The sequence below is a fragment of the Littorina saxatilis genome, linkage group LG6, assembly GCF_037325665.1.
Source record: "Littorina saxatilis isolate snail1 linkage group LG6, US_GU_Lsax_2.0, whole genome shotgun sequence".
Lineage (NCBI taxonomy): Eukaryota > Metazoa > Mollusca > Gastropoda > Littorinimorpha > Littorinidae > Littorina > Littorina saxatilis.
Window position 1 is genome coordinate 47,463,734 of NC_090250.1, and position 25,817 is coordinate 47,489,550.

General features: G+C 46.5%; 1 protein-coding gene and 1 long non-coding RNA gene across 2 annotated transcripts in view; one reads left to right on the forward strand and one right to left on the reverse strand.

Moving 5' to 3' along the window:
- The window catches only part of LOC138969374 (leucine--tRNA ligase, cytoplasmic-like), a 35,800-nt gene that overhangs the window by 7,325 nt on the left and 2,658 nt on the right, over positions 1 to 25,817 (reverse strand). Inside the window, exons 6-24 of the mRNA XM_070342145.1 lie at positions 25,255 to 25,416; positions 24,725 to 24,837; positions 24,408 to 24,471; positions 23,582 to 23,649; positions 22,307 to 22,532; positions 20,877 to 21,095; positions 20,134 to 20,352; positions 18,504 to 18,589; positions 17,897 to 18,045; positions 17,186 to 17,324; positions 14,584 to 14,799; positions 14,280 to 14,337; positions 13,453 to 13,516; positions 12,110 to 12,299; positions 11,217 to 11,307; positions 10,109 to 10,249; positions 9,159 to 9,314; positions 8,664 to 8,759; positions 277 to 384 (exon numbers count right to left, since the gene is read on the reverse strand). Coding sequence (XP_070198246.1) covers positions 277 to 384; positions 8,664 to 8,759; positions 9,159 to 9,314; positions 10,109 to 10,249; positions 11,217 to 11,307; positions 12,110 to 12,299; positions 13,453 to 13,516; positions 14,280 to 14,337; positions 14,584 to 14,799; positions 17,186 to 17,324; positions 17,897 to 18,045; positions 18,504 to 18,589; positions 20,134 to 20,352; positions 20,877 to 21,095; positions 22,307 to 22,532; positions 23,582 to 23,649; positions 24,408 to 24,471; positions 24,725 to 24,837; positions 25,255 to 25,416 — 2,565 coding nt within the window. The remainder of the gene's footprint in view (positions 1 to 276; positions 385 to 8,663; positions 8,760 to 9,158; positions 9,315 to 10,108; positions 10,250 to 11,216; positions 11,308 to 12,109; positions 12,300 to 13,452; positions 13,517 to 14,279; positions 14,338 to 14,583; positions 14,800 to 17,185; positions 17,325 to 17,896; positions 18,046 to 18,503; positions 18,590 to 20,133; positions 20,353 to 20,876; positions 21,096 to 22,306; positions 22,533 to 23,581; positions 23,650 to 24,407; positions 24,472 to 24,724; positions 24,838 to 25,254; positions 25,417 to 25,817) is intronic.
- The window catches only part of LOC138969378 (uncharacterized), a 114,425-nt gene continuing 98,078 nt past the window's right edge, over positions 9,471 to 25,817 (forward strand). Inside the window, exon 1 of the long non-coding RNA XR_011456444.1 lies at positions 9,471 to 9,683. This is a non-coding gene — a long non-coding RNA (uncharacterized lncRNA). The remainder of the gene's footprint in view (positions 9,684 to 25,817) is intronic.

A 25,817-nucleotide genomic window follows, 5' to 3' on the forward strand; every position in this document is an offset into this window, starting at 1 on the left:
ACACAATAGATCTGAGTGCGGACAGAAAGACAGTCAAACAGAGTTAAACCGGTACACCCTATCTATGACAGGACCGGTACACCCTATCTATGACAGGACCGGTACACCCTATCTATGACAGGACCGGTACACCCTATCTATGACAGGACCGGTACACCCTATCTATGACAGGACCGGTACACCCTATCTATGACAGGACCGGTACACCCTATCTATGACAGGACCGGTACACCCTATCTATGACAGGAATGTAACAACAGGAGAAGAGCAACTCACCTTTGCAACCTGAACAAAGGGCATGACCTTTTTCATGTACTTCTGGAGCTCCGTTTTGTTCTTTAGCTCCGTAGATATCACCTTGTTGTCAGGGAAACCGCTGCTGCCCTGAAACAGGAACAGGCCACATGCACAGTGAGACACACCAAGTGACAGATAACGACAAGAAAATTGGTTGATTAAAATGAACATGGCCGAAGCAATGTTTTCATAAAAGAAGCGGTATTGTACGGGCACATGTTGAATTTGGGTTACATGTGTTGCAGAGTATTTGAAAATCCGTAGGCATAAAAACATGCAAAGAAGAGTGATAGGTCCCTGTTGTGACTATAGTCAAGTGGATAAATCGAAAATTTTATTGTAAATTTTCATTTAATAAATATACCTACCCGAATCACATGTAGCATTGACACAATCGGAGATGCTAGGTTCTGAAAAGGCTAACCGTCTAAGGGAAGCAACCCCAACCACAAAAAGTGTAAACGTAGCCATGGTAATGACCATACACCCGGGGAGTTACCTCCCATCGTGCATGCCATGTCACTACTGCTACTGAACACGTGGCTCATATCATTCGACCTAAAGAATAAATTCTCCAAATCAAAAGCGGGGTTGGCGGGAGGGAATATACTATGTGATTCGGGTAGGTATATTTATTAAATGAAAATTTACAATAAAATTTTCGATTAAATTACATATTCCTACTCCGAATCACATGTAGCAGATTGCAACAACAAGGCGGTGGGAAAGAAAAATCTAACTCACTCAAAAAACCTTGCCAAAAACCTGGACCGCTGCCAAAGAATCAGGGCGGTCCCAGTGGGAAAGAAAATCTAACCCACTCAAAAGCCCTTGCCAGGGCTGGCCCACTGCCAACAGGCAGTGAGGGAACCAAGGAAAGTCCTGATTGACAGCCGAGAAGTATCTCAGGCAAAGCGAAAGAGACAACCTCAGAGATCCAGAAAGCTGTGCTCAGCACTTCTTCCAATCTCCTAGCCGTAAAAAACAGCACAGGAATAGACCCAAGCCTTGGATTAAAAACCCTGGCGAGCCAAGGGAAAGACAAGCTTCCCCCCCCCCCCTTTTATTGGAAGGAAATGCTAATGTCCTGAGAAGATCCGTGCGTAAGGTTGTCCCCTCAACTGAGAAGGACGAACCCCCGCGGTGACCTTAAGACAACCATGCCAAAGTCTGCAAACCTTGGGATGTAGTAAAGCCCAAAAGGCTTGTGAGAAAGAAGTCAGCTCAAAATAAGAGTGACCAATCCCCACGAAAGAGCGAGAGAGAGACATCCAAGCACTAAGTACCAGAGTCCACCTCGAAGAGAAAACTCACAAATAGAAGGTCGCCAGTCATCCCCTACCAGTCCCTGCGAACGCAGGGAGAGAGGTAGCACCCGACAGCAGCCACTTACGACTGTGCGTAAGCTACCGGAAGTGAGGACCCACGGTGGTCAAAAACCGATGTGACTGGCAACCATAAACAAAATGGCTAAAAGCCAGAATGTTCCCAAAACAGTCTGCTTGAAGGTAATCGAGAGTGAATCAAAAACCGAAAGCAGAAAACCAAGACTGGTAAACGTACACCGTGAAGCCAGCCAGCCATAAGACTCCCGAAACCAGAGTTCTCAGGGAAAAAACAGGCAGTTAACTTCCTAGCCAAATCAAGAGCCTACCTGAGTTTGGCCAGAAACCCAGAGCGCGTCTGTCCCTGTCTGAAGACAGAGTCCAACGCGGAGAAAAACGGACAACCGCCCTAGACAAAGTTGCCTTTTGTAGCCGGGCGACTGTAAGGAAACCCGACCCAACGGACGTCATCCGGACTCGCCTCATACTAAGATGAGGAAGAAGAGAGGAAAGGCCCAAGACTGAAGTCACAGGAACCGAACCTTAACTAAACCTCTGCCCGAAGGAGAAGAGTAGCCAAAACCTGAGAGAGAGGAGGAAAGCCACAAAGAACTACTCCTCAAACATCCATTGTCCAAGACAATGCCCCCTCAGGAAAACCTGAATGTTACTTCCGAGGCCAACTCAAGTGAACCTTAAGTTTGGACGAAACACCAGAACGCGTCTGATCACTAGAGAAAGACAGAGTCCGACTCGATGAAAGACAACAAGGACCAAAGTCCGAACGTTTGTGGCCAAACAGGGGTAACCTGAAGCCAGAGAACCCCACAAGCCACAAGAAACAGGAAGGCAACAACCACCATCGCCGCAACGTGGAATGGCTGTTGCCCGGCCAAGGCTGCCTATTGGCTGCCAGCTTAGCTTAACCAGAGAAATGAGCATGCTTCTGCTAAGCATGTTTCTGAGTATGCTAGCCTTACCTTCCTTCAACCTTTGTAAAGCAGTCAGAGACCTGGTGATCTCTACTCGACTGCACCTCTACTGCAGGCAAAGTTTAAGCGACTCTCTTTGACTGTTCAGGGAACTGAGAACGCGAAAGAAACGAGTCCCTCCGACACCCGCCGTACGAGCGTAGAGAAGGAAGGGCAGCCTCATCTGCTCCATGCTCACCCTAGCAAGGGCTGGCCAACAGAGTAGAGAAAGGAGGCAAGTTCCAAAGGCTGAATAAGCAAGAAGGAACAAAAGGTGAAGCCCGTGTAGCCGAAGCCAGCCAAGGCTGAGCATGTTCCGGAACTGAACCATAGTAGAAACAGCGGCAGAACCAAAACACTAGAGATACCACCTTCGGGAGGAGATGGCCTAGCCAAAACCTGCAACCCGTGGTACCTACAAAAGGTGACTAAGGAACCGGAAGTAGAAAAAACATCCTATCTTCACGGAACGGAAGTCCGACATCGACAACAAAGTCAACCAACAAGGAAGCCACCAATGTCGATGCACCCAAGGGAAATCCTGAGCCGAAGCTTGAGCTGCGACGGAAATCCAGAACGTGTTCGATTGCTGACTAAAGACTGAGAACCAGAATAGCTCAGCTACGAACGCAAACCGAAGTCACAGTTGCTGGTGGTAAACTGATGAATGAGATGACCGGAAACCGGAAAACCATCCAACCGGAAAAAGACCTGACTTATCCCCCTACTGACGGTCGTGAATAGGGGAAACGTCCAGGGCCACCCGAACTGACTAGGCAGTAAACGCAACACCCAACAGGTAAAGTGAAGACTGCCCCGGCTGAGGCTAAAAGCCTAAATGCCCGTAGGCCAGCCGCTGTTCCTCACCCACCGACCTCCGAAGGAGTGTCAGGAAGAGGAGAAGTGTATCCGAACAGAGCCGGAAATGCAGCAGACAAAACCGCAAAAAACGGAAGCGAAAGATGCATAGAGTAGACTGAGGCCGGAAGCCCGAACGCCCGTAGGCCAGTCCTCTGTCAACTCCAGTCAAAACCGCAACGTGTACTTGAAATGGAGGACTTATGCTTCCAGTAAAACCGGAAACACCACGCCGACAACGGCTGCCGCACTGGTGAAACACAAATGCCCACGACGGAACAAGAGTGAGACAGACCAGAAGAGGACTGGGGCCGGAACCCGAACGCCCGTAGGCCAGTCCTCGATCAACCCCAGACAAGCCACTACGTGCGCTTGTGATGGAGAACCTATGCTTCCAGACAGGAAGTGTAGGAGGCCGAAGCCCCGCCCGGGAAAACCTTCGACGTGACCTCTGCCGCAGCTTAGAGGACAGCGTTAAGCCTTTTTCCCAATAACCAGCACGTGTGGAATCGCTGACGACAGACTGAATGTCCGACACAACCGGCGAAAAAACCGAAGTCCACGTACTGGTGGAAGGCCGGTGAAACGGCATAACCGGAAAACCGGAAATCCGTCCCCCCCGACGTCGTCCTAACTCATGCCTCGACCAGGCTAAGAGAGAGAAGACGGCAAGTCTGCAGCCGCAGGCACCGGAACGGCAGTCGACGCGACAACCAAAGGTTGAAACGCTGACTACATCGGCCAGAGCTGAGACACCACCTGCCTGAAGGGCTGGCGCTGCTCCTCAGCTACCGACATCCGGGAGGAAGTGGAAGCGAAAGGAGCAGTAAATCCGGGTGGAGCCGGAAAGCACCAGACGAGACCGCGAAAAGCGGAAGCGCCGAATGCGAGGACGGAGGCCGGAAGCCCGAATGCCCTAAAAGGCAACGTCCGGTCAACCCCGGAAACGACCACAGCGGGTGCGTACGTCAGAGGACCTATGCTTCCAGCGAGTGCCGGAAGCGCAGCGCCAGAAACGGCTACCGCCATTGCTCCGCCACACAATGGTCTTCGAGGAAGCCAGGGTGTGACTGAACAGAGGACGAATGCCCGGGGGGCAACGTCCGGTCAACCCCGGAAACGACCACAGCGGGTGCGTACGTCAGAGGACCTATGCTTCCAGCGAGTGCCGGAAGCGCAGCGCCGGAAACGGCTACCGCCACTGCTCCGCCACACAATGGTCTTCGAGGAAACCAGGGTGCGACTGAACAGAGGACGAATGCCCGGGGGGCAACGTCCGGTCAACCCCGGAAACGACCACAGCGGGTGCGCACATCGGGGGACCTGGTCAACCCCGGAAACGACCACAGCGGGTGCGTACATCGGGGGACCTATGCTTCCGGCGAGTGCCGGAAGCGCAGCAGTCGGAAACGGCTAGACAACTCCGGAAACGACCCCAGCGGGTGCGTACGTCGGAGAAGTAGCCGGAACCAACTGCCGCCATTGCTCAGCCACACAATGGTCTTCAGTGAAGCCAGGGTGCGACTGAACAGGGGTTTGCGGGTCGTGAACCCGCCGAAAAGAGCTGTGTCCCAGCAGGGACTGTCCGACGGCCTCACGAGGGCCTGTGGACCAGCTCGACTTACTTGAATCGCCAACCACAGCGGTAGAAGACGAAGAAGCAAAACATCCGCCCTAGACAACGTCTCGGCCGGAAGCGTCAAAGAAGCCAACAAGGTGACGTCGCCCACAGACAGCGGGACCAACGGAAGACGCAGGCTTGGAACGCGAAAATTTCTTCACAAAGATAAGCAGACACCTGCAACACCTGATCTGCTAACGGCAGAGAAGGCGAGGAGAAGAAACAGGACATACAACAGTATATGACTGCCCCACAAAGTGTTTGTTCGAGGCAGAAAGAGTAACGAACAAAACATAACAAACATGTTAAATCCGAAACCACGACCAGTCCTACGGACTGGTAGATACCTGCTAAAGCCTAGCCAAGTAAACCACTGTCAGCAACGCTGATACACAAAATGGCGGCCAAGCTATAAGTTACTGGACAAAATTTAGAAGTCCAAAACGGACGAAAATTAAGCAATAACAAAAATTCCTGTCAAAGTAATGACGAAATATGAAATGGCTTACCAACTAACAAAGCAGAAGGCAAAAACGCAGGTAAAGTAAGGAGAACCTCACCATAACATAGGCCTAGCCACATAAATAAGCTGTCAGGAAAGCTGAGCAACCGAAAGTGGCGGCCACAAGATAAGTTACTGAAACGCATTAAGGAGTTACAAAAAGTCAGCAACTATAGATAAATTCCTGTCAAACCAAAGACAAGAAGGAACAAGCTTACCAACTAAACAAAGCAGCAAGCAAGTAAGAAGGTAAAATTACGTTTACCTCCAAAATACATCGGCCTAGCCACAAAAATCTGTCAACTCATGCTGACAACAAACATGGCGGCCAACAGTAGTCACTGAAAATCACAGGTCCAAACACGGACGAAAATCAGCAACTACAACAAATTTCCTGTCAAAATAATGACCAAAATGGAAAGAGCTCACCAACTACGAAGCAGGAGGCAAGATAGACGGTAACGTGGCCGGTGGGTGTCAAAACAACACCAAACAGCGCAGCCACAGGGGAGCCCAAAAATCAACAACCTGCTCCCTCGAAAGCTGTAAGGTCGAATGATATGAGCCACGTGTTCAGTAGCAGTAGTGACATGGCATGCACGATGGGAGGTAACTCCCCGGGTGTATGGTCATTACCATGGCTACGTTTACACTTTTTGTGGTTGGGGTTGCTTCCCTTAGACGGTTAGCCTTTTCAGAACCTAGCATCTCCGATTGTGTCAATGCTACATGTGATTCGGAGTAGGAATATGTAATTTAATTGATGACTTATGTTTCACACTAGTTTTGCTGTTACAGAGAGGAGACGGTTTGGCGGTCATGGGTTGTAGTTATGCAACTTTAAGAGCAAGGCGCATGGTGCATGTTCTTGTGATCGTTTTTGATGAAAGCGTCATGAAGAGGGTGTTACAAATACAATGTAAATTTTGTTTTTGATGTTTGGTCTTCGTTGTGGTGGTTGTGGTGGTTGTGGTGGTTGTGGTGGTTGTAAGATTGTGATGTGCTTAACCAACGAGATACAATGCTATTTGGGACATGGTAATAATTGGTTGACGATATGCTGTGCTGTTACGGTTTGAGATTGTTAAAACTTCTCTCGAAGAACAAAATGGGTTCGGTATATTTTTGTCAGTCTGTCACATGTTGAAGGGCCCCATACCGGGTTGAAAGAGATAAGCTACTGTCGTGTTTTTTCCAAACCTAGTGCACTACCGTTCTCACGAGATAAGTTACTTCTATTTTGTTCCGTTTTTTTCCAATTGACACCATGTATGACAGATGAAACAGAAAAAGCCTGTTGTGAAAATGCACAAATTAGGAGGAAAAAACGAAACAAAACAAAAGTAACTGATCTCATGAGAACGGCAAACAACGACACATGTTCACCGCCCTCAGCTAATTGAAGAAAAAGGGGTCGAGCACGACCCCTCAATAAATAGTAGAGCCTAGTGCAATTTCATGTTGGCATCTTCTCCACTGAAATAAGCTATAACCCAAAGACTGAAGACCAAAGTGCTTTACCCCACTTCTGACCAGAATCACCCCCCCTCCTGCTAGGTACACGTGCACTCAAGTTAACCTCTGCTTTGACCTGTGTGCTAGGAGTCGGATGGGAGAGTTGTTGTTGGTTTGTTTGCTTAACGCCCAGCCGACCACGAAGGGCCATATCAGGGCGGTGCTGCTTTGACATATAACGTGCGCCACACACAAGACAGAAGTCGCAGCACAGGCTTCATGTCTCACCCAGTCACATTATTCTGACACCGGACCAACCAGTCCCAGCACTAACCCCATAATGCCAGACGCCAGGCGAAGCAGCCACTAGATTGCCAATTTCAAGTCTTAGGTATGACCCGGCCGGGGTTCGAACCCACGACCTCCCGATCACGGGGCGGACGCCTTACCACTAGGCCAACCGTGCCGGTCCGGATGGGAGAGAGAGAGAGTGAGAGCGAGAGAGAGACACACACACACATAGACAGAGACAGACATAAAAAGACAGAAGCGGAGAAACTCAGAGGGAGACACAGACAAAGGCATACATACAGAGAGAGAGAGACAGAGAGAGAAAAAAAAACTGTAACTGATCTCGTGAGAACGGTAACAAAACGAGACATGTCACCTCTCCGAATGCATTGCAATAGATGACCGCTCCTGCGGCCATCAATGACACACACCCACACACACACAGAGTGACAGACAATGACACACTACCACCTACACACACACAGAGTGACAGACAATGACACACTACCACCTACACACACAGTGACAGACAATGACACACTACCACCTACACACACACAGAGTGACAGACAATGACACACTACCACCTACACACACAGTGACAGACAATGACACACTACCACCTACACACACAGTGACAGACAATGACACACTACCACCTACACACACAGAGTGACAGACAATGACACACTACCACCTACACACACAGAGTGACAGACAATGACACACTACCACCTACACACACAGAGTGACAGACAATGACACACTACCACCTACACACCAACAACCATCACCATTATCTTTAAATTATATTCACAAACACATTGCCTGTGCTCGAGAAGAAATGTTCTTACACACTCAAAAAGAGATGTAACTGATACAGTTACAAACCTTTTCTTACTGAAGACAATAACAACAAGAAATTCCTCCGAGGTAGGAAAAACACCCCCGTTGGTCAAAGGGAAATAACCATTCTCACTGCCACCAACTGAGAAGGTTATTTCCCTTTGACCATTAATATGTGCCTCTATAAGTCCTTGTAGAATCTTAATCCACCAATAACTCCCTAACCGTGTGTTTGACTGGTCCCAATTTTTGTAAGGACCGTCTCAGGAATGTATAGAACCTGTTCACCAAGTTTGGTGACGATCGGTCCGTTCATTCTTGAGATCTATATGCGAACACAAACACACACCCAAACAAACAAACAAACACATCGAGCGAATCCTATACACACCCCTATACCGGGGGTGTAACAACAATGGAAACTATGTTCACTGGACAGTTGAACTAGCCTTCTATATGCGGTGTGCACAGAAGGGGAGACACGAGCAGAGACTCACTTTGTACAGTTGTTTCAGGGTGGTGAGCACGGTGTTTTGCCACGGTGGGTAGGTCTTCGCCACCCAGATCGTGCCGTGGGTTGGGGGTGAAGCTTTCTGTAACAAACACACACACAATTTTGTAATGACACACACTAAACATGTTCAATATTATACATTGTATCAGTACATACAATGTTATATTTTATTGAGGTGCAGTATCAATACATACATACAATTTTATATAATGGTATCAGTACAGTATAAGAGGCCCTGGTCGGACACCTGAAGGCAGCATTGTGATGACAAATACCCTTTGGTAAAAATGTACTGTGTGACGGACACTGGCAACATGCTTTTCAAACAGGTACCTCCAAAGAGGTGTATTTGCAGAGGACCCGAAAAAGTAACTGGGCGTGTTAAGGCAGGGGGCATCCCGTAGAGGGCATCCCGTAGAGGGCATCCCGTAGAGGGCATCCCGTAGAGGGCATCCCGTAGAGGGATTTCGGTGCGTACCTTGTTTTTGCCAGGGTTGAGCACACTCTTCAGGCGAATGCGGAACTCATGGGCAGCATCCATCAGGTACTCTGATGACCGGATGAGCAGCTCATCGACAGGGCCCGCAACTGGCCAGGCAGCGTGCATGATGCTTTCACCTGTTGTGCATTTCATCTGCAACAAGCGTTTCACCGTCAGCGGTTTCAGTCACAGACCACCCGTTTCACAGTCATGGAATAAACACAGATCAAACGGGTTCACATAAAAGCCACATTTATTTTTAACAGGAACATATGGCAGTTACACGACACTAGCACAGGTACACGCGGGTTAGGGGGAGTCCCATATTGGTTGGGACGAGAAAGAATTTACCCGATGCTCTCCAGCATGTCGTAAGAGGCGACTAACGGATTCTGTTTCTCCTTTTACCCTTGTTAAGTGTTTCTTGTATAGAATATAGTCAACTTTTGTAAAGATTTTAGTCAAGCAGTATGTAAGAAATGTTAAGTCCTTTGTACTGGAAACTTGCATTCTCCCAGTAAGGTAATATATTGTACTACGTTGCAAGCCCCTGGAGCAAATTTTTGATTAGTGCTTTTGTGAACAAGAAACAATTGACAAGTGACTCTATCCCATCTCCCCCCTTCCCCCGTCGCGATATAACCATCGTGGTTGAAAACGACGTAAAACACCAAATAAAGAAAAGAAAGGTACAAGTGACAGCTTCATGACACTAGTAATAGTACAGATGGCTGCTACACGGCAATAATACCAGTACGTTAAGTAATGTTTTGTTGTAGTATTTTGATTGAACAGCACTTTGAGCAGGGTTAAACCCTGGATACATGCACTATATAAATATTATGCATTATTATTATTATTATTATTATTATTACAGACAGGCGCTAGAAGAAACCAGTACATGCTAAACTGACAGCAAAGGCCAAATCAAGACAATCACTACAAACCTTGTGCAGCCTCCCCCACAGGTGTTCGGCCATGTGTGGACAGATGGGCGCCATGAGCAGGCACTGCACCTCAATGTAGCGTAGCACCAGGTCACGGTGCATGCCCTGCGACTCAACTTCACGGTACTTGTCTCGCTTTCCCTGTCATACATATACCAGTCATGATCATGACGACATCAGTACCCTATTTTCTGGACAATATGGCCCTTCGTTGTAAAAGGCGCAACCCCCTTTTTAATCAAAATGAGAAAAGTCAACACAATAAGCGCTTCTGGTGTATCGTCCCTTTCTTTGTATAGCGATGTGGGTCCATCTGTACTCTTCTTTATCCTTACACAAGGCGATACCAGTCAATAGGGAGCAGGGGTAAAAGTTGAGGGAAAAAGTTGTATCTTATAGTCCTCACGGTACTTGTCTCATTCGCCCTGTCACACCAACACAGCAGTCACATGCATGATGACATCATGACCTTACAATGACATGCATGATGTCATTAAGACCCCACCACATACATGATCTCATCAAGACCTTGCAGCAACAACACACATCAACCAAATCACATCACACAAACAATGATGTCATCAAGACCTTGCAGCAACAACACACATCATCAAAATCACATCACACAAACAATGATGTCATCAAGACCTTGCAGCAACAACACACATCAACCAAATCACATCACACAAACAATGATGTCATCAAGACCTTGCAGCAACAACACACATCATCAAAATCACATCACACAAACAATGATGTCATCAAGACCTTGCAGCAACAACACACATCATCAAAATCACATCACACAAACAATGATGTCATCAAGACCTTGCAGCAACAACACACATCATCAAAATCACATCACACAAACAATGATGTCATCAAGACAAGACCACTGGGGAGAAAGCAAATTTTACATTGGGTCAAAGATTATGGTAAGACTTCTTCAGAGTCCTTTTGCAGAAAGCATGAACATCCCCCTCCCTGCCTTTCCCCTTTTTCAAAAAAAGGTATGATACCCCCCCATCCCTCCCTCAACTTTAAGGACGCACAACGATGCCACTGCCAAAATGACACGGCACTGTGATCCACTATATGCAGGACTCACCTGGAACTCGAAGACGCCACTTCTAAGCGCCTCCTTGAACAAGAAACTGTCATAGTGGGTCTGGGTCTCCACAATCGTTTGGTTGATCTCACTGCAACATAAAGACAATGAGATACACTACACCGCAACACACAGACAGTGAGATACACTACACTGCAACACAAAGACAGTGAGATACACTACACTGCAACACAAAGACAGTGAGATACACTACACTGCAACACAAAGACAACTAGATACACTACACTGCAACACAAAGACAGTGAGATACACTACACTACAACACAAAGACAACTAGATACACTACACTGCAACACAAAGACAGTGAGATACACTACACTGCAACACAAAGACAACTAGATACACTGTGCTGCAACACAAAGACAACTAGATACACTACACTGCAACACAAAGACAGTGAGATACACTACACTGCAACACAAAGACAGTGAGATACACTACACTACAACACAAAGACAGTGAGATACACTGTGCTGCAACATAAAGACAATGAGATACACTACACCGCAACACACAGACAGTGAGATACACTACACTACAACACAAAGACAGTGAGATATATTACACTGTAACACACAGAGAGTGAGATACACTACACTGTAAAAGAAAGACAAGATACACCACTACACTGCATCAAAAAGACAGAGAGATACACCCTACTGCAACACAAAGACGATGATACACTACACCGCAATACCAAGACAGGGCTATATTTTAAACTGCAATACAGAAAGCTCTGAACACAACACTTCAACACAAGACATACAACAAGGACAGAGGAAAAAAGCCTAAAACCGTGTACAGGTATGTGACAAACCAAAGCAGCGTGGGCAGAGTGTTTGCCTCCAGTCAACCAGCAAGGACATGCTCACCTGAGGAAGACACGGTCGTTAAAGGTGTATGTGTTGGGGGGTCCAGCGCGGAGGTCAGGGAGGGCGACGGTCATGTCCTTGACCCACTCCAGCAGCGTGAACAGCCGCAGCAGCCCCGCGTCCGCCATCTTCTCAACGAAGTTTGCGTCCTCGATCGAGTCGCCCGCATCAGCCAGAGACAGACGCATCCCTGACACATAGTGCAAAACATAAAGCTGCAACAAGTTTCTTAACATTCTGTGAACTCCTATAGTTAAGGCAAAAAAAAAAAAAAGGTCTGTTTACGGTAAGCTGACCGACCCTAGTTTTTAGGCCCGACCCTAATCTTTTTTTTGGATCGTCTGAAAAAACAACAAAAAAACGCATCCAAAATAGAGCTGTTTGCGCTCAAACAGCAGACGACAGAAGGGAGGTAAGCTCAAAGTACTGTTTATAGTTATGTTGGGCAAAAACAGGGATTGATGAGAAGAAATGAACTGTGAAACATCATAGAGAGGGGAGAAGAAAAAAAGAAAAAAAAAAATGGAAAAAAAAAAGAAAAAAAAAAGCCGACCTACCGACCCTATTTTTTCACCCTGTATTACCGTAAACAGACCTATTTTTTTTTGGCCTAAAGTACATGCCTCCAACAGTGTAGCTGTGAGGTTCTTAAATGTAATTCCACTGCAACACGTTGTAAGGTTCCAACACATTTGGCTACATTTTGTTCACAAGATTCACCAGGCTGATACTGTCCAGTACTGGTCCCCAGACAAGCGTAAGGCTTCAACTATAAAGTCTATCAGTGGTCCACACATGCAAAAACTACAAGGCTCAAACTGTCAAAGATTTTTGAACAGTCCCTTTAAAAGTACAAGGAATTAGGTATGCAAGATTTAAAGGAAATCCACTGACAAGGAGGCTGAGCCACACCCCATATAAAACTGAAACTATGGGAATACTAAAAATAGACCAAAAAGCAATGTACTCACGTTAAAATGACGAACACGGAGCGAATAACAGCGACGTTTCGACCTAAGGGTCTTCTTCAGGCACAAAAACACAAAAGCACACACACAAAAAAGAAGAAGAAAGACGATAGAACAATGAAAAAAGAAGACCCTTAGGTCGAAACGTCGCTGTTATTCCTTCCGTGTTCGTCATTTTAACGTGAGTACATTGCTTTTTGGTCTCTTTATTGTTCCCTCTCACGTGCAGTCGCCATTGTTTCATACTTATGGGAATACTGCCTTGAAAGTATAGGTAGCACATGGCCATAATGCTGCTTTAGGAACACAGGCATTGAAGCCAACAATCTCAACAGATATGTAAGTAAAGCCAGGGTAGGAGTAAAAGACACTTACCATCAGCAGAGAACTTGGAGATGGCCTCTGTGAGGGTGAGGAAGTTGCCTGTGGACTTGGACATCTGAAAGGCAAGAGGCAAAGAGCATGACCACTTCACCCACAGGGTTCACGAGCTATCTTCTTCATCCACACCCAGAGAGTGAGGGAAAAATCATGATAATAATCATTAAACAAGTATGACTTAAGGCTAAGGCTAAGGATAAGATTTCATATGTTCCTGTGAGGTTACCCTCATGGAAATTCAAGCTGCATTCTCGCTGGGGAAAGCGATGTGCCATACAGCATACAGCACTACCCCTTTTTTTTTCCCCTGCATGCGTGTATTCATGTTTTCAAATCCTGAGAATTGTTGCCCTGTTGTCATTAGCAATAAGAAGTGCCTGATTGCACAGCTGATCGGCAGCAAAAGGTTGTCACGAAAAGTTGACAGAAACAAGTTTAATGGAAACATCAAATGTCACAAAAAGTTGACAGAAACAAGTATAATGGAAACATCAAATGTCACAAAAAGTTGACAGAAACAAGTTTAATGGAAACATCAAATGTCACGAAAAGTTGACAGAAACAAGTTTAATGGAAACATCAAATGTCACAAAAAGTTGACAGAAACAAGTTTAATGGAAACATCAAATGTCACAAAAAGTTGACAGAAACAATTTTAATGGAAACATCAAATGTCACAAAAAGTTGACAGAAACAAATTTAATGGAAACATCAAACATCAACTGGTGTCATTGACTTTTTCTTTCTTTTCTTGAAATATGCCTTTCTTGGCATTGATTACTGGTAAAATTAACCCCTTTCAACAAAAGCATCTCACTGACCTTTTCTGAGTTCAGAAGAATGTGGCCATTGGCCCACACACCCTTCGGCCATTTTGTCCTGTCAAACCAACATCCATACATATAAAAATGTCCAACCAACATTCAGACATACAAGTATGTGAAAGCAATGTATGTTCATATCTCCAGCGTTTGCAAAGTTGCGCGCGGCCCTGTGTATGTGTATCTGTGTGTGGGCGTCTGTGCGTGCGTGCGTGCGTGAGTGAGAGAGTGAGTGAAAGAGTGTGCGCATGTGAGCGTGCATGCATTGGTTGTTAGTGTGTGGGTGTGTGTGTGTGACCCATACCTATCATGGGGCCACATTGCGGTGTGGCAGTAGATGAAGTACGTTAAGTGGTTTTGGATGAGGTCCTTGCCAGACATGCGAACGTCCACAGGGTACCAGTACTGGAACTCAGCTCGCAGACAGTCCAGGGTGGGGCGGGGGATGTCGCACTTGGCCGGGTAGCTGTCCGTCTGCATGAAGATGTAGTCCCATGCCTCCATAGTCAGCTGCTCTGGTCTGCATGCAACACAATGCTGAGCGTTTTACTTACTGGGTGCTTTAATTTTTGTGTTCTTGTTTTGGTCTGCACAGAACACAATGCTGTCACATCCAGCTGTTTGCATGGGGGAAGCAGCATTTGTGGAGTTTATAGAATGAAAGTGAAACACTCCTTTCTGCATTTTTTAAATTTTTTTTTTAGATATTTCAGATTTTCTGTTCAAAGCCTCAATTTCACAACTCCCTCCTTCTTAACTCATTGTCTACCAGATACGGATATATCTGTACCCACTCGTATGGCTCTATCTGACCAGGTACGGATAAATCCGCTCAGACTGTTAGCTTCAGTCGCTTCCTGTAACGTCCATCGAACGCCTGCATTTCAGCTTGTTGATACACAGTGACTACACAGTTACTACAATTCTGAGTGACCTGCTGCAGCACAGCTGGTCTCAAATAAAACAAGAAGAGCAAACGCTCGATCGAGTCACTTTCGCAGTTCTGAATATTATATGAGGCATCAGATGGACAGAAAGAAATTGCTATTCACAACACAATGAGTCACGTTCACATAAAATTTGAGCCCGGTCACTTTTATAGTTTCCGAGAAAAGCCCAACGTTAAGTTGTGTGTTGCCGAACAGAAAAGGCTAGTTATCTCCCTTGTTTTTCTGATAACGTTCGTAAAAGGCTACAGATGTAAATACTTTGATGTAAAGAATAATCCTACAAAGTTTCAATCACATCCGATGAACTTTGTCAAAGATATAAAATGTCTAATTTTTCCTTTGACGCTGACCTGTGACCTTGAAAAAGGTCAAAGGTCAACGAAACCATCGTTAAAGTGTAGAGGTCATTGGAGGTCACGACTAAACAAAATATGAGCCCGATCGCTTTGATAGTTTCCGAGAAAAGTCCAACGTTAAGGTGGTGTCTACGGACGGCCGGACGGCCGGCCGGACAGACTAACACTGACCGATTACATAGTCACTTTTTCTCAAGTGACTCAAAAACCGTGGTCAACATAGGTGGGGTAGAAAGTGTTAAGACCTGATTTCTCCCATTGGTGGAGGTCTTGGAAGGGGGGGTTCCACTGTATGTAGAAGACACAGCAGGACCCAGAAAGGGACACTTTCACACACAAACAACATGTCAGGACTTCTTCTTCTTCTGCGTTCGTGGGCTGAAACTCCCACGTACACGTGTACTCCCACGTACACGTGTCGTATGACCTTTTTTTACCCCCGCCATTTAGGCAGCCATACGCCGTTTTCGGAGGAAACATGCTGGGTATTTTCGTGTTTCTATAACCCACCGAACTCTGACATGGATTACAGGTTCTTTTTCGTGCGCACTTGGTCTTGTGCTTGCGTGTACACACGGGGGTGTTCAGCCACCGAGGAGAGTCTGCACACAAAGTTGACTCTGAGAAATAAATCTCTCGTCGAACGTGGGGACGAACTCACGCTGACAGCGGCCAACTGGATACAAATCCAGCGCGCTACCGACTGAGCTACTTCCCCGCCCTCATGTCGGGACAAAAGCCACCATGGCTAGCAGGTGGGGGGCCAGGTAGCTCAGGTGGTATTTGTTTGTTTATTTGTTGCTTAACGTCCAGCCGACTACGCAGAGCCATATCAGGACGAGGAAGGGGGGGATGAAGGGGGCCACTTGTCAAGCGATTCCTGTTTACAAATGCACTAACCCATTACTTGTGTCCCAGCAGGCTTTAGTAAAACTAAATTAATACCTACTGGAAGATTACCAGTTTCCAGTATGTTAAAATAGGCTTAACCTATCTACTGCTGGACTTACATCAGAACACTAACAGATTAAACTATACATGAATCGCGAGACAAGCGGCAAGAGAAGAGATTTTTGGAAAAAATACAGGTGAATGAGCAAGAAGGCAGAAAAAAGGAAAGAATTCATGAAGAAAAAGAGAGCATGACAGGAAAGAGGAACCCAAAATCTACCTAACAGCAAACTAGAAAGCTCCTGCGGTTCCAAAAACAGGAGGGGCCTTTAATTTCATAACCGCAGTGCCCCACTGCGGGAAGCTCAGGTGGTAGAGCACGGCACTTGCGATCCTAGGGTCACGGGTTCGAATCCTGGCTGAGACGGACACAGGTCAACTTTAAGTGCAGATTCAGAGACAGTATCCATGTCCCACCCCCGTGTCACGTAAAGACCTCGGTCATTCTGCCATAAGTGCAGTAGGCTGATTACACCTAAACACGCACCTGTGTATCTTATCTAACGTCGGGGTAACACCGGGGAGCATGCTCTTAATGGTTTCACCGTGAGGGCGTAAAACAACATTATCATCAGGTCCGTGGGGCTATGACGGGAGGAGGGGCCAGGTGAGGGCGTCAGGATCCAGGTGAAAAGAGAAAGAGACACACCTGATGTTGGCGGGACCGGCTTGACTGCCATCCACCACCCCTCCCTGCAGCAGGTGGGCCACAGTGTAGTAAGCCATGTAGATGGTGGAGTCCGACAAGCTCTCGATCAGGTACTGGGGATCCCACGGGATCTTGGAGCCTGGTGATTAAATTAACAAAATGTCATGATTAATCAACACAGTGTAGTAAGCCATGTAGATGGTGGAGTCCGACAAGCTCTCGATCATGGAATCTTGGAGCCTGGTGATTAAGTTAACACCATGTCATCATTAAGTTAATAGAATGTTATGATTAAATTAACATGTCATCATTAACACAATGTCATGAGTAAACACCATGACCTGATTAAGTAAACACCATGTCATGATTAAGTTAACACCATCTCATCATTAAGTTAACACAGTGAAGTAGGTCATGTATATATGGAGGAGTCTGACAGGCTCTTGATCAGGTGCTGGGGGTCCCATGGGATCTTTGTGTCTGGTGATAAAACCATCAGTGTCAGTATAACACTGTGTTTGCTGTAAATGCAGTCACAGTGTGTTGTTGTCAAACACCTGGGCTGGAGACAACAAACCGCGTGTTCTGATTCAATGAAATGACATCACATCTCAGTGTCAACCAATCCAACACTGCGGGTGGCTCCCGTTTGGGAGGTAACTTTGTCGTGCACCTCGGCCCTGTTACCCAGCTCTGTGACAAGCAACTTACCCAGTCCGTAGGACCGTGAGCAAGCGTGTTCATGCAGCCAGTCAAGTGTGGCGTGGAAGTTGTTACGCACATCGTCCCTGAATGTGTTCATCGTCGATAGACACTCCTCCGCCTGCTTCTTCCACTCCGCTTCACCATAGTCCAGAAACCTTGTGAAGGGATAATGTGTTGACAGTGTAACATGTTGACAGTATAAAGTATTCATCATGGCCAGATTCATCACAGCACAAAAATGTGTGATGAATCAGCATACTGCCATGATTTTCATTCTGCATCCTGCAGTGGGTGTTCATTATTTATCATTCATATCCCATCTTCTCTCTTCCTCACTGAGACAGACTAGTCATTTCTCCCATTCCACAACCTGAACTGAGAAAATACAACAACGCCTTTATCAAATGGCCTGAAGGTACGACAAGAAAAGTTGCTACATGGTCGTACCTACCTGCTTGTTTTCTTATCTGAGAAAGCGTAAAGTAAATAAAGTGGATAGAATAATATGTCCACAACCCTCCTAATGTTGTTACTATTACAATTACAACCGCACCCTCCCCCCCCCCCCCCCCCCCTTCCTTACCCAGACACAACAAGAGAGGGCTTCACTCACCACTGGTCGCAGAGGGACACCACACACTCGTCACCCGACCGTGACATCACCTGCTTCTCTGGTTCCTGGTAGACCACCGCTTCGTTCTGAAACATCAACACTGAAACATCAACACTGAAACATCAACACTGAAACATCAACACTGAAACATCAACACTGAAACATCAACACTGAAACATCAACACTGAAACATCAACACTGAAACATCAACACTGAAACATCAACACATTTCACCAAGAACAAGTCCACACTTCACTTGTTTCACACACTCACTCAGTAAAACTTTTAAAAAACTTTTAAGATCCCCCAAAAGATTTCAAATGTTCAGTTCATAACCATGGTAAATTTACCATTTTAAGACTCCCTCCTTTATAACACCTGATTTTTCCACATTTTGGAGGTCTTAAAAGGGAGGTTCCACTGTCTTGCAGTTAGGTACAAGCCCTGCAGTATCTATTTTTGAACTAAGAGCAGTAGAAAGACACTGAACCTTAATCCTTAATCCCGACAATCACCAGGTGCAGACTTATGTATACCGCACCAGCAGTAAAGATATACAGACCATTTTATTCTGAAGGCCTGAAGTGCCTGTATTTATTTATGATTCGCAAACAGCAGCGAGACAGAGGCCATTGTATTTATTTTCCAACCGCTAGTGCAAAAGAAGTAGTAAAACAACAGACAATCCTTTGACCAGAGGTCCTGCAGTAGCTGTCTTTATTTATGATTCGCAAGCAGCAGCGAGACAGAGGCCATTGTATTTATTTTCCAACCGCTAGTGCAAAAGAAGTAGCAAAAACAACAGACAATCCTTTGACCAGAGGTCCTGCAGTAGCTGTCTTCATTTCTGCACCATCAGCAGTAAAGAGATTCACACCCCTTCCTGAAATCCCAACATTACTTTTATTTCATCACACAAACTCCTTTGACCACAGATCCTGCAATCACTGTATTCATTCCCACCCCACCATCAGAGCAGAGACGGGGGCCCGGTAGCTCAGTTGGTAGGGCACTGGACTTGTGATCCTAGGGTCACAGGTTCGAATCCGGGCCAGGATGGACACGGATCAACTTTATGTGCAGACTCAGAGACGGTATCCATGTTCCACCCCCGTGTCACCACTGTGGCACATGTAAAAGACCTTGGTCATTCTGCCATAAGTGCAGTTTGTTTGTTTGTTTGTTTGCTTAACGCCCAGCAGACCACGAAGGGCCATATCAGGGCAGTACTGCTTTGACATATAATGTGCGCCACACACAAGACAGAAGTCGCAGCACAGGCTTCATGTCTCACCCAGTCACATTATTCTGACACCGGACCAACCAGTCCTAGCACTAACCCCATAATGCCAGACGCCAGGCAGAGCAGCCACTAGATTGCCAATTTTAAAGTCTTAGGTATGACCCAGCCGGGGTTCAAACCCACGACCTCCCGATCCCGGGCCAGACGCCTTACCACTAGGCCAACCGTGCCGGTCTCCATAAGTGCAGGTGGCTGATTACACCTAAACATGCATACACCTGGGTAGCGTGACTCTGTTGCTGCTAGCTTTCCACTGGGAGAAAGCAACCCGAAAATCCCAGCGATAGGACAATAAAGTTATGAAAATGAAAATGATTAAAGCCCCACCTTGCCGATCATCAGTTTCTGGATGGGCTTCTTGACGTCCTGCACCTTCTGGCCCTCGTATCCCTTGACGATCATGACACCGTCGTAGAAACCTTTCTTGTACACCTCCTCCTTGGCATCATTCAGCTGGTCGCGGTCGTTCTGGCTCCCCACCTTGTAGCGCTCGCACGCTGTCACCGCTGACAGGTTGCCGAACTCGGGCACCTCGATGATGGGCACCTGCACACAACAAACATTACAGGTACATGGTGGATACCTGACAGGTTGCCAACTCAGCCACCTCAATGATCGGCACCTGAAAAGAACAAACATTACAGGTACATGGTGGATACCTGACAGGTTGCCGAACTCGGGCACCTCGATGATGGGCACCTGCACACAACAAACATTACAGGTACATGGTGGATACCTGACAGGTTGCCAACTCAGCCACCTCAATGATCGGCACCTGAAAAGAACAAACATTACAGGTACAAGGTGGATACCTGACAGGTTGCCAACTCTGCCACCTCGATGATCGGCACCTGCACACAACAAACATTACAGGTACTTGGAGGTTACTTGACAGGTTGCCATACTCTGCCACTTCCATGAACGGCACCTAGATACACAGGTACATGATCTATACCTGGACAGACTAGACATCACAGGTACATGATCTATACCTGGTTATAATAAACACTGTAAAAAGAAGAAACAAGAAAAAACAAAGAGAAAGAAGATGAATGCAGCAATCAGCTCACCGGCTCATAGGGAAGGACCATGTGGTCCTTGATGCCGTACTTTTCCCGGAAGGCCTCCTTCTTCTTGAGGTCGCGCAGGGCGGCAAAGTCGTCCGGGGAATCAGAGGGCACGCTGGTTACGATGCCGGTCCCCTTCCCGTACTGGATGTTGAGCATGGGGAGTGTGTATACTGTCTCGTACGATGTCAGTGGCGCCTTCAGGGCGACACCCATTATGTCCTGTAACAGACATGAGTACACCCATACAATGATTAACTATGGATGATCAGCATGGGGAGTGTGTACACTGTGTCGTACGACGTGTCAGCGGGGCCTTTGGGGCAACACCCATTATGTCCTGTAACGGACATAAGTTCACCCATACCATGATCAACTATGGACGATCAGCACAGTCTGGTCAACTACTTCTCAGCAGAACTATAGCATAGTGCTTTTACGAAGATGATGCCCCCACTCACATATCTGAGTGAAACACAACTTCAGCATAACCCTTTCTGGAAGACGATGGCTTCCCTCACAAATATGAATTTTGCATTTTTGTCTTTTCTGCTTTACTGTTCACAGCGCTTCACAAGCACCTTTCACCTTCTTCTTCTTCTTCTTCTTCGGCGTTCCAGGATTTTTGGCCTCAGGTCAGACTTCAAGTTTTGTAGCTTGAATAAAGCTAGTGGTCAGGATCAGGGAGTCTTTGGTGCCCCAGAGTTGCTCCTGCAGTGTGGCACCTTGTGGCCAGTGATCTGTTCTGGCTTCCTGGTGGAGCGGGCAGGTCTGCAGGATGTGCTCCGGGGTCTGTGGGCCTGTTTGGCACGGGCAGTTCGGTGTGTGCGACAGACCAAGGCGGTGCATGCGGGCGCGCAGTCGACAGTGTCCAGTCCGTAGGCGGAAGAGGATGGTCTGCTGATGGCGCTGTAGGTTGGGCATCTGATCATCAGATGGCAGGCTGTGTTGGGCATTCCAGGTGGTTTGGTAGTGTCTTTTCACCAGGGTTTTGGCTTCACTGTAAGAGACTGTTGGTCTTGTCTGCTCCAGATGGCTGCCAGTCTTGGCCAGTCTGTCCGCTTCCTCGTTCCCTGAGAGGCCACAGTGAGCAGGGATCCACTGGACAGCGACGTTTGTGCTCTGGGAGAGAGTACAAAGAAGACGCTGGGTGTCTCGTTCCAGCTGCTCTTTGGGCGACTGCAGGCTTTGGACGGCGGATCTGCAGTCGGTCAGGAAGACGGCGTGAGAGGGTGGGTGTTCGCTGACCAGGCTAACTGCTTCTCTGAGAGCGGTGAGTTCTGCCCGATAGTTGGATGACAGCTCTCCGGCAGGGCACCTTTCACCAACAAACTATCTTTCTTCCCAGAAAAGTTACCCTTCTTTATTATGCCTGTCTTATGAGCTACCAAAGAACAATTCTGCCTGCCAGCTTCAAAAGAACTTGATCTTACCTGGCCAGTCAACTCCGCCAGGACCTTGAACTTGCCATTCTCAGCCATCATCTCTTGGTAACTCATGTTGCGGGCCGCGCGCTGCGTGCACACAAACACCTCCCCGCTCTTCATTGCCACCGCAACGTACTTCATGTCAGGCTTCACCCAGCAGTTGGTCTGGCCGAACATGGTCTCCGGTCGCAGTGTGGCGGCCACCAGGTACACGTTTTTACCGGCCAGCGCTCTGAAAATAAATAACCAGTCATGTAGTGTGACCAATACTTCTCTCTAGCTTGTACCGTGGAACCCTGATTTGTGACCTTCAAAATCTGAGAAAATCACTGGAGGGAGTCTTAAAATGGGGGTAAATTTACAGAGGTCATGAACAAAAAGTCTTGCATTGATATTTGACCAGTTATTCAGGTTTATCTTATTAAGCAAACGTTTTGAATAATGAATGCATTTACCTCATCCATGTTCGAAACGACCATGTGCAGTACTGTTTACATTTCCTTGTTCTGGTAGTATTCTATTTTCAACCATGTGGAAGTCATTGTATGCGTGTGTGTGCGAGTGAGTATGCGAGCGCGTGTGAGTACTGTTGTTAGTTTATCATTGGGTTTTTTTTCCTTTGTTTTTTTTCCTTTTATTGTTACATGTTTGTCTACCATAATTTACCATTATTATTTTGACATTATTTCAAATTTGTTATATAAAAATCGTCCGCCAAATTTCATTTGCTTTTAAGAGTACGCTCATAAGCCTAGCTTGTTGTGCTCCATGTTCCTTATTTCATGTATGCGGTAATAGTACCAATGGAATTTATTGAATAAACTTGTTTAAACCAACAAAAAGTCTGAGAAAAAAGAGTCTTATAAGAGAGGGAGTCTTATAAGAGAGGGAGTCTTAAAAGGGGTGTTCCACTGTACTGTGGTCCATAACAGGCATCTCAAGAGAAGTGTGGCTCCAACATTGCTCTGAAAAAAGGCATGCAACTTTAAACACATTTCACTCTAGCTTCAGGCATCCATGGCAGGATTGTCTGGAAAGTCTAGCTGTCAACTGGTATTTTAATAATTTCACTAAAAGTGCTTTAAGCTGGACCAGTGTAGTTATTTTACAAACATTTTATTAGAACGTGTTATATTAACCCTACCATCGCGACAAAGCAGAAAAAAATAAAGAAACAATCTGGTTCAGAACTGCAAGAACTACAGCTGGCGAAATTGCATGTTAATTACAACAACAGAATTTGAATTTCTCATCCGATAGCTATAGTTAAAAGCCACCAACCTGAGTTTGTCAGGGAACGGTTCCTTCACTTTCATCTTGATTAGTGTGTATTCCTGTGGTCCCACACCCTGCAACAGACAGTCAACACATATAAACTCTCTTTCTCCCCCAGACCCTCCTCTCTTTCTCTATCTCACCACAGACCCCTCTTCCAAACACAGCCTGTACCCTCTCTCTCTTTCTCCATCTTACAACAGACCCCTCTTCCAACCACAGCCTGTACCCTCTCTCTCTTTCTCCATCTTACAACAGACCCCTCTTCCAACCACAGCCTGTACCCTCTCTCTCTTTCTCTATCTCACCACAGACCCCTCTTCCAACTACAGCCTTTACCCTCTCTCTCTTTCTCCATCTTACAACAGACCCCTCTTCCAACTACAGCTTTTACCCTCTCTCTCTTTCTCCATCTTACAACAGACCCCTCTTCCAACCACAGCCTGTACCCTCTCTCTCTTTCTCCATCTTACAACAGACCCCTCTTCCAACCACAGCCTGTACCCTCTCTCTCTTTTTCCATCTTACAACAGCCCACTCCTCCAGCCCTCCCCACCTATAACCCTTGCCCCAATGTATAATACATAACTCAAAAGGGAAGTGTGTGTGTGGGTGTGTGTGTGTGTGTGTGTGTGTGTGTGTGTGTGTGTGTGTGTGTGTGTGTGTGTGTGTGTGTGCGTGTGTGCAAGCGTGCGTGCGAGCATGCGAGCGTGTGTGTGTTTGTGTGTGCGTGCGTGTGCGTTTCCCAAGCCTCAAGAGACACCCCATAAACTAGTGATTTTTTTTGTGTGCATGTTGTATCACAAACAAGGAGACAGCGGTGACCACTTACTTCACCAGAACTGCGGTCATGGTCCATGCAAGGTTGGTCATCTTTGGGAGAGTATATGGTGTACCTGAAAAACACAGGTATAGTTAGAAAATTAGAAGTACCTTAAAAAAACACAGGTATTCCAGGTAAAGAGCAGGCTACTTTACAACATAAATGCACGCATTCTCATCACACATTATAGCGTCGTACAAATGGGACATTTTCTATGTATGTTTTGACACTTCTTTCCAAAACTAATAAATCTTATCAAAAGAATTCAGTTGTCTGTCTAAAATAATTTTGTTTTTTACATTGCTTCAGGACAGCAGCGTGCCTACCTCTTGCCGAACTTGATCTTGTTCCTCTCCTTGAGACGGATGAACTGCCATCGCACAAAGGAGTCGTAGTACGGGTTGGCATCCGTGGTGATGAAGCTTCTTCGCCAGTCCACCTGCACACACATAATACAAACTGGTGGGATTTTCTTCACTTACTGATAAGGACTTCGCATACCTAGCCATGACACCATTCAACTTGTGTCAGATTGTGACATCCCCAAGCAGTCCTACCAGCACAAAGCATTAATGTCCACTGAACATTGGCTGGGGAATCACCGGGAGATGGAAAACAGCTGCTAGCTAGTTAACACTAACAGCACACAAGAAATGTAATCATTTTTAAATCTGTTTTCTGCTCGAGTGTTTGCAATGGCTGTAAAAGTACCGAGGAACAACCCCCCCTCCCCCCTCTCAGGTCTTTGAAGAACTTAAAAGGGAGTTCAACTGTATCCACAGCTATTTCTGTTTTGTCATTCAAGTAATATCCACACAAAACCAAAACTTCATTGCATGTTTGCTATCTTCCTCACCTTGGCTCCCATCTTTTGCAGGTCGCTCTGAGCAAGGGGAGGGAAGTACTTGAGCCAGTGGGCAGGGTCCGTGAATTCCTTGATCTCCTCGTCACGCAGACCCAGGGCGGACATGATCTGCCACTGGTACTTCAGTCCTCCTGTCTTGGCCAACACTTTGCCCTGTAAGCAATACAACATTAGTCATGTTAACACCGACGTATTTGCCACCGATATGTTAGCAGTGTTGTTCCCAGACTCAAGGGACAATTGGTCAGTTGGACCTGGACTGAAAATATGTATAGGTCCAAATGCAATAGCTACCAAAAAAAAGAAAAATTCCGTCGGAAGCCCTCCTATATATGTCAAAATCATGAGATGGTCGACCAGCAGGGTCAGAACAATGCATCAGATCACAGAAGTATGTGTCAGTGACCAAAGACTGATGCCTGAGAATAACACTGTCTTGGTAATCAAACCTGTACAAGAGTACAACACAAGGCTCTAGGATCTGTAACAAGACACAAGTCACTGTACATCTGACGCACCTTCTACACTTTGGACTTGACTTCAGAACAACACAG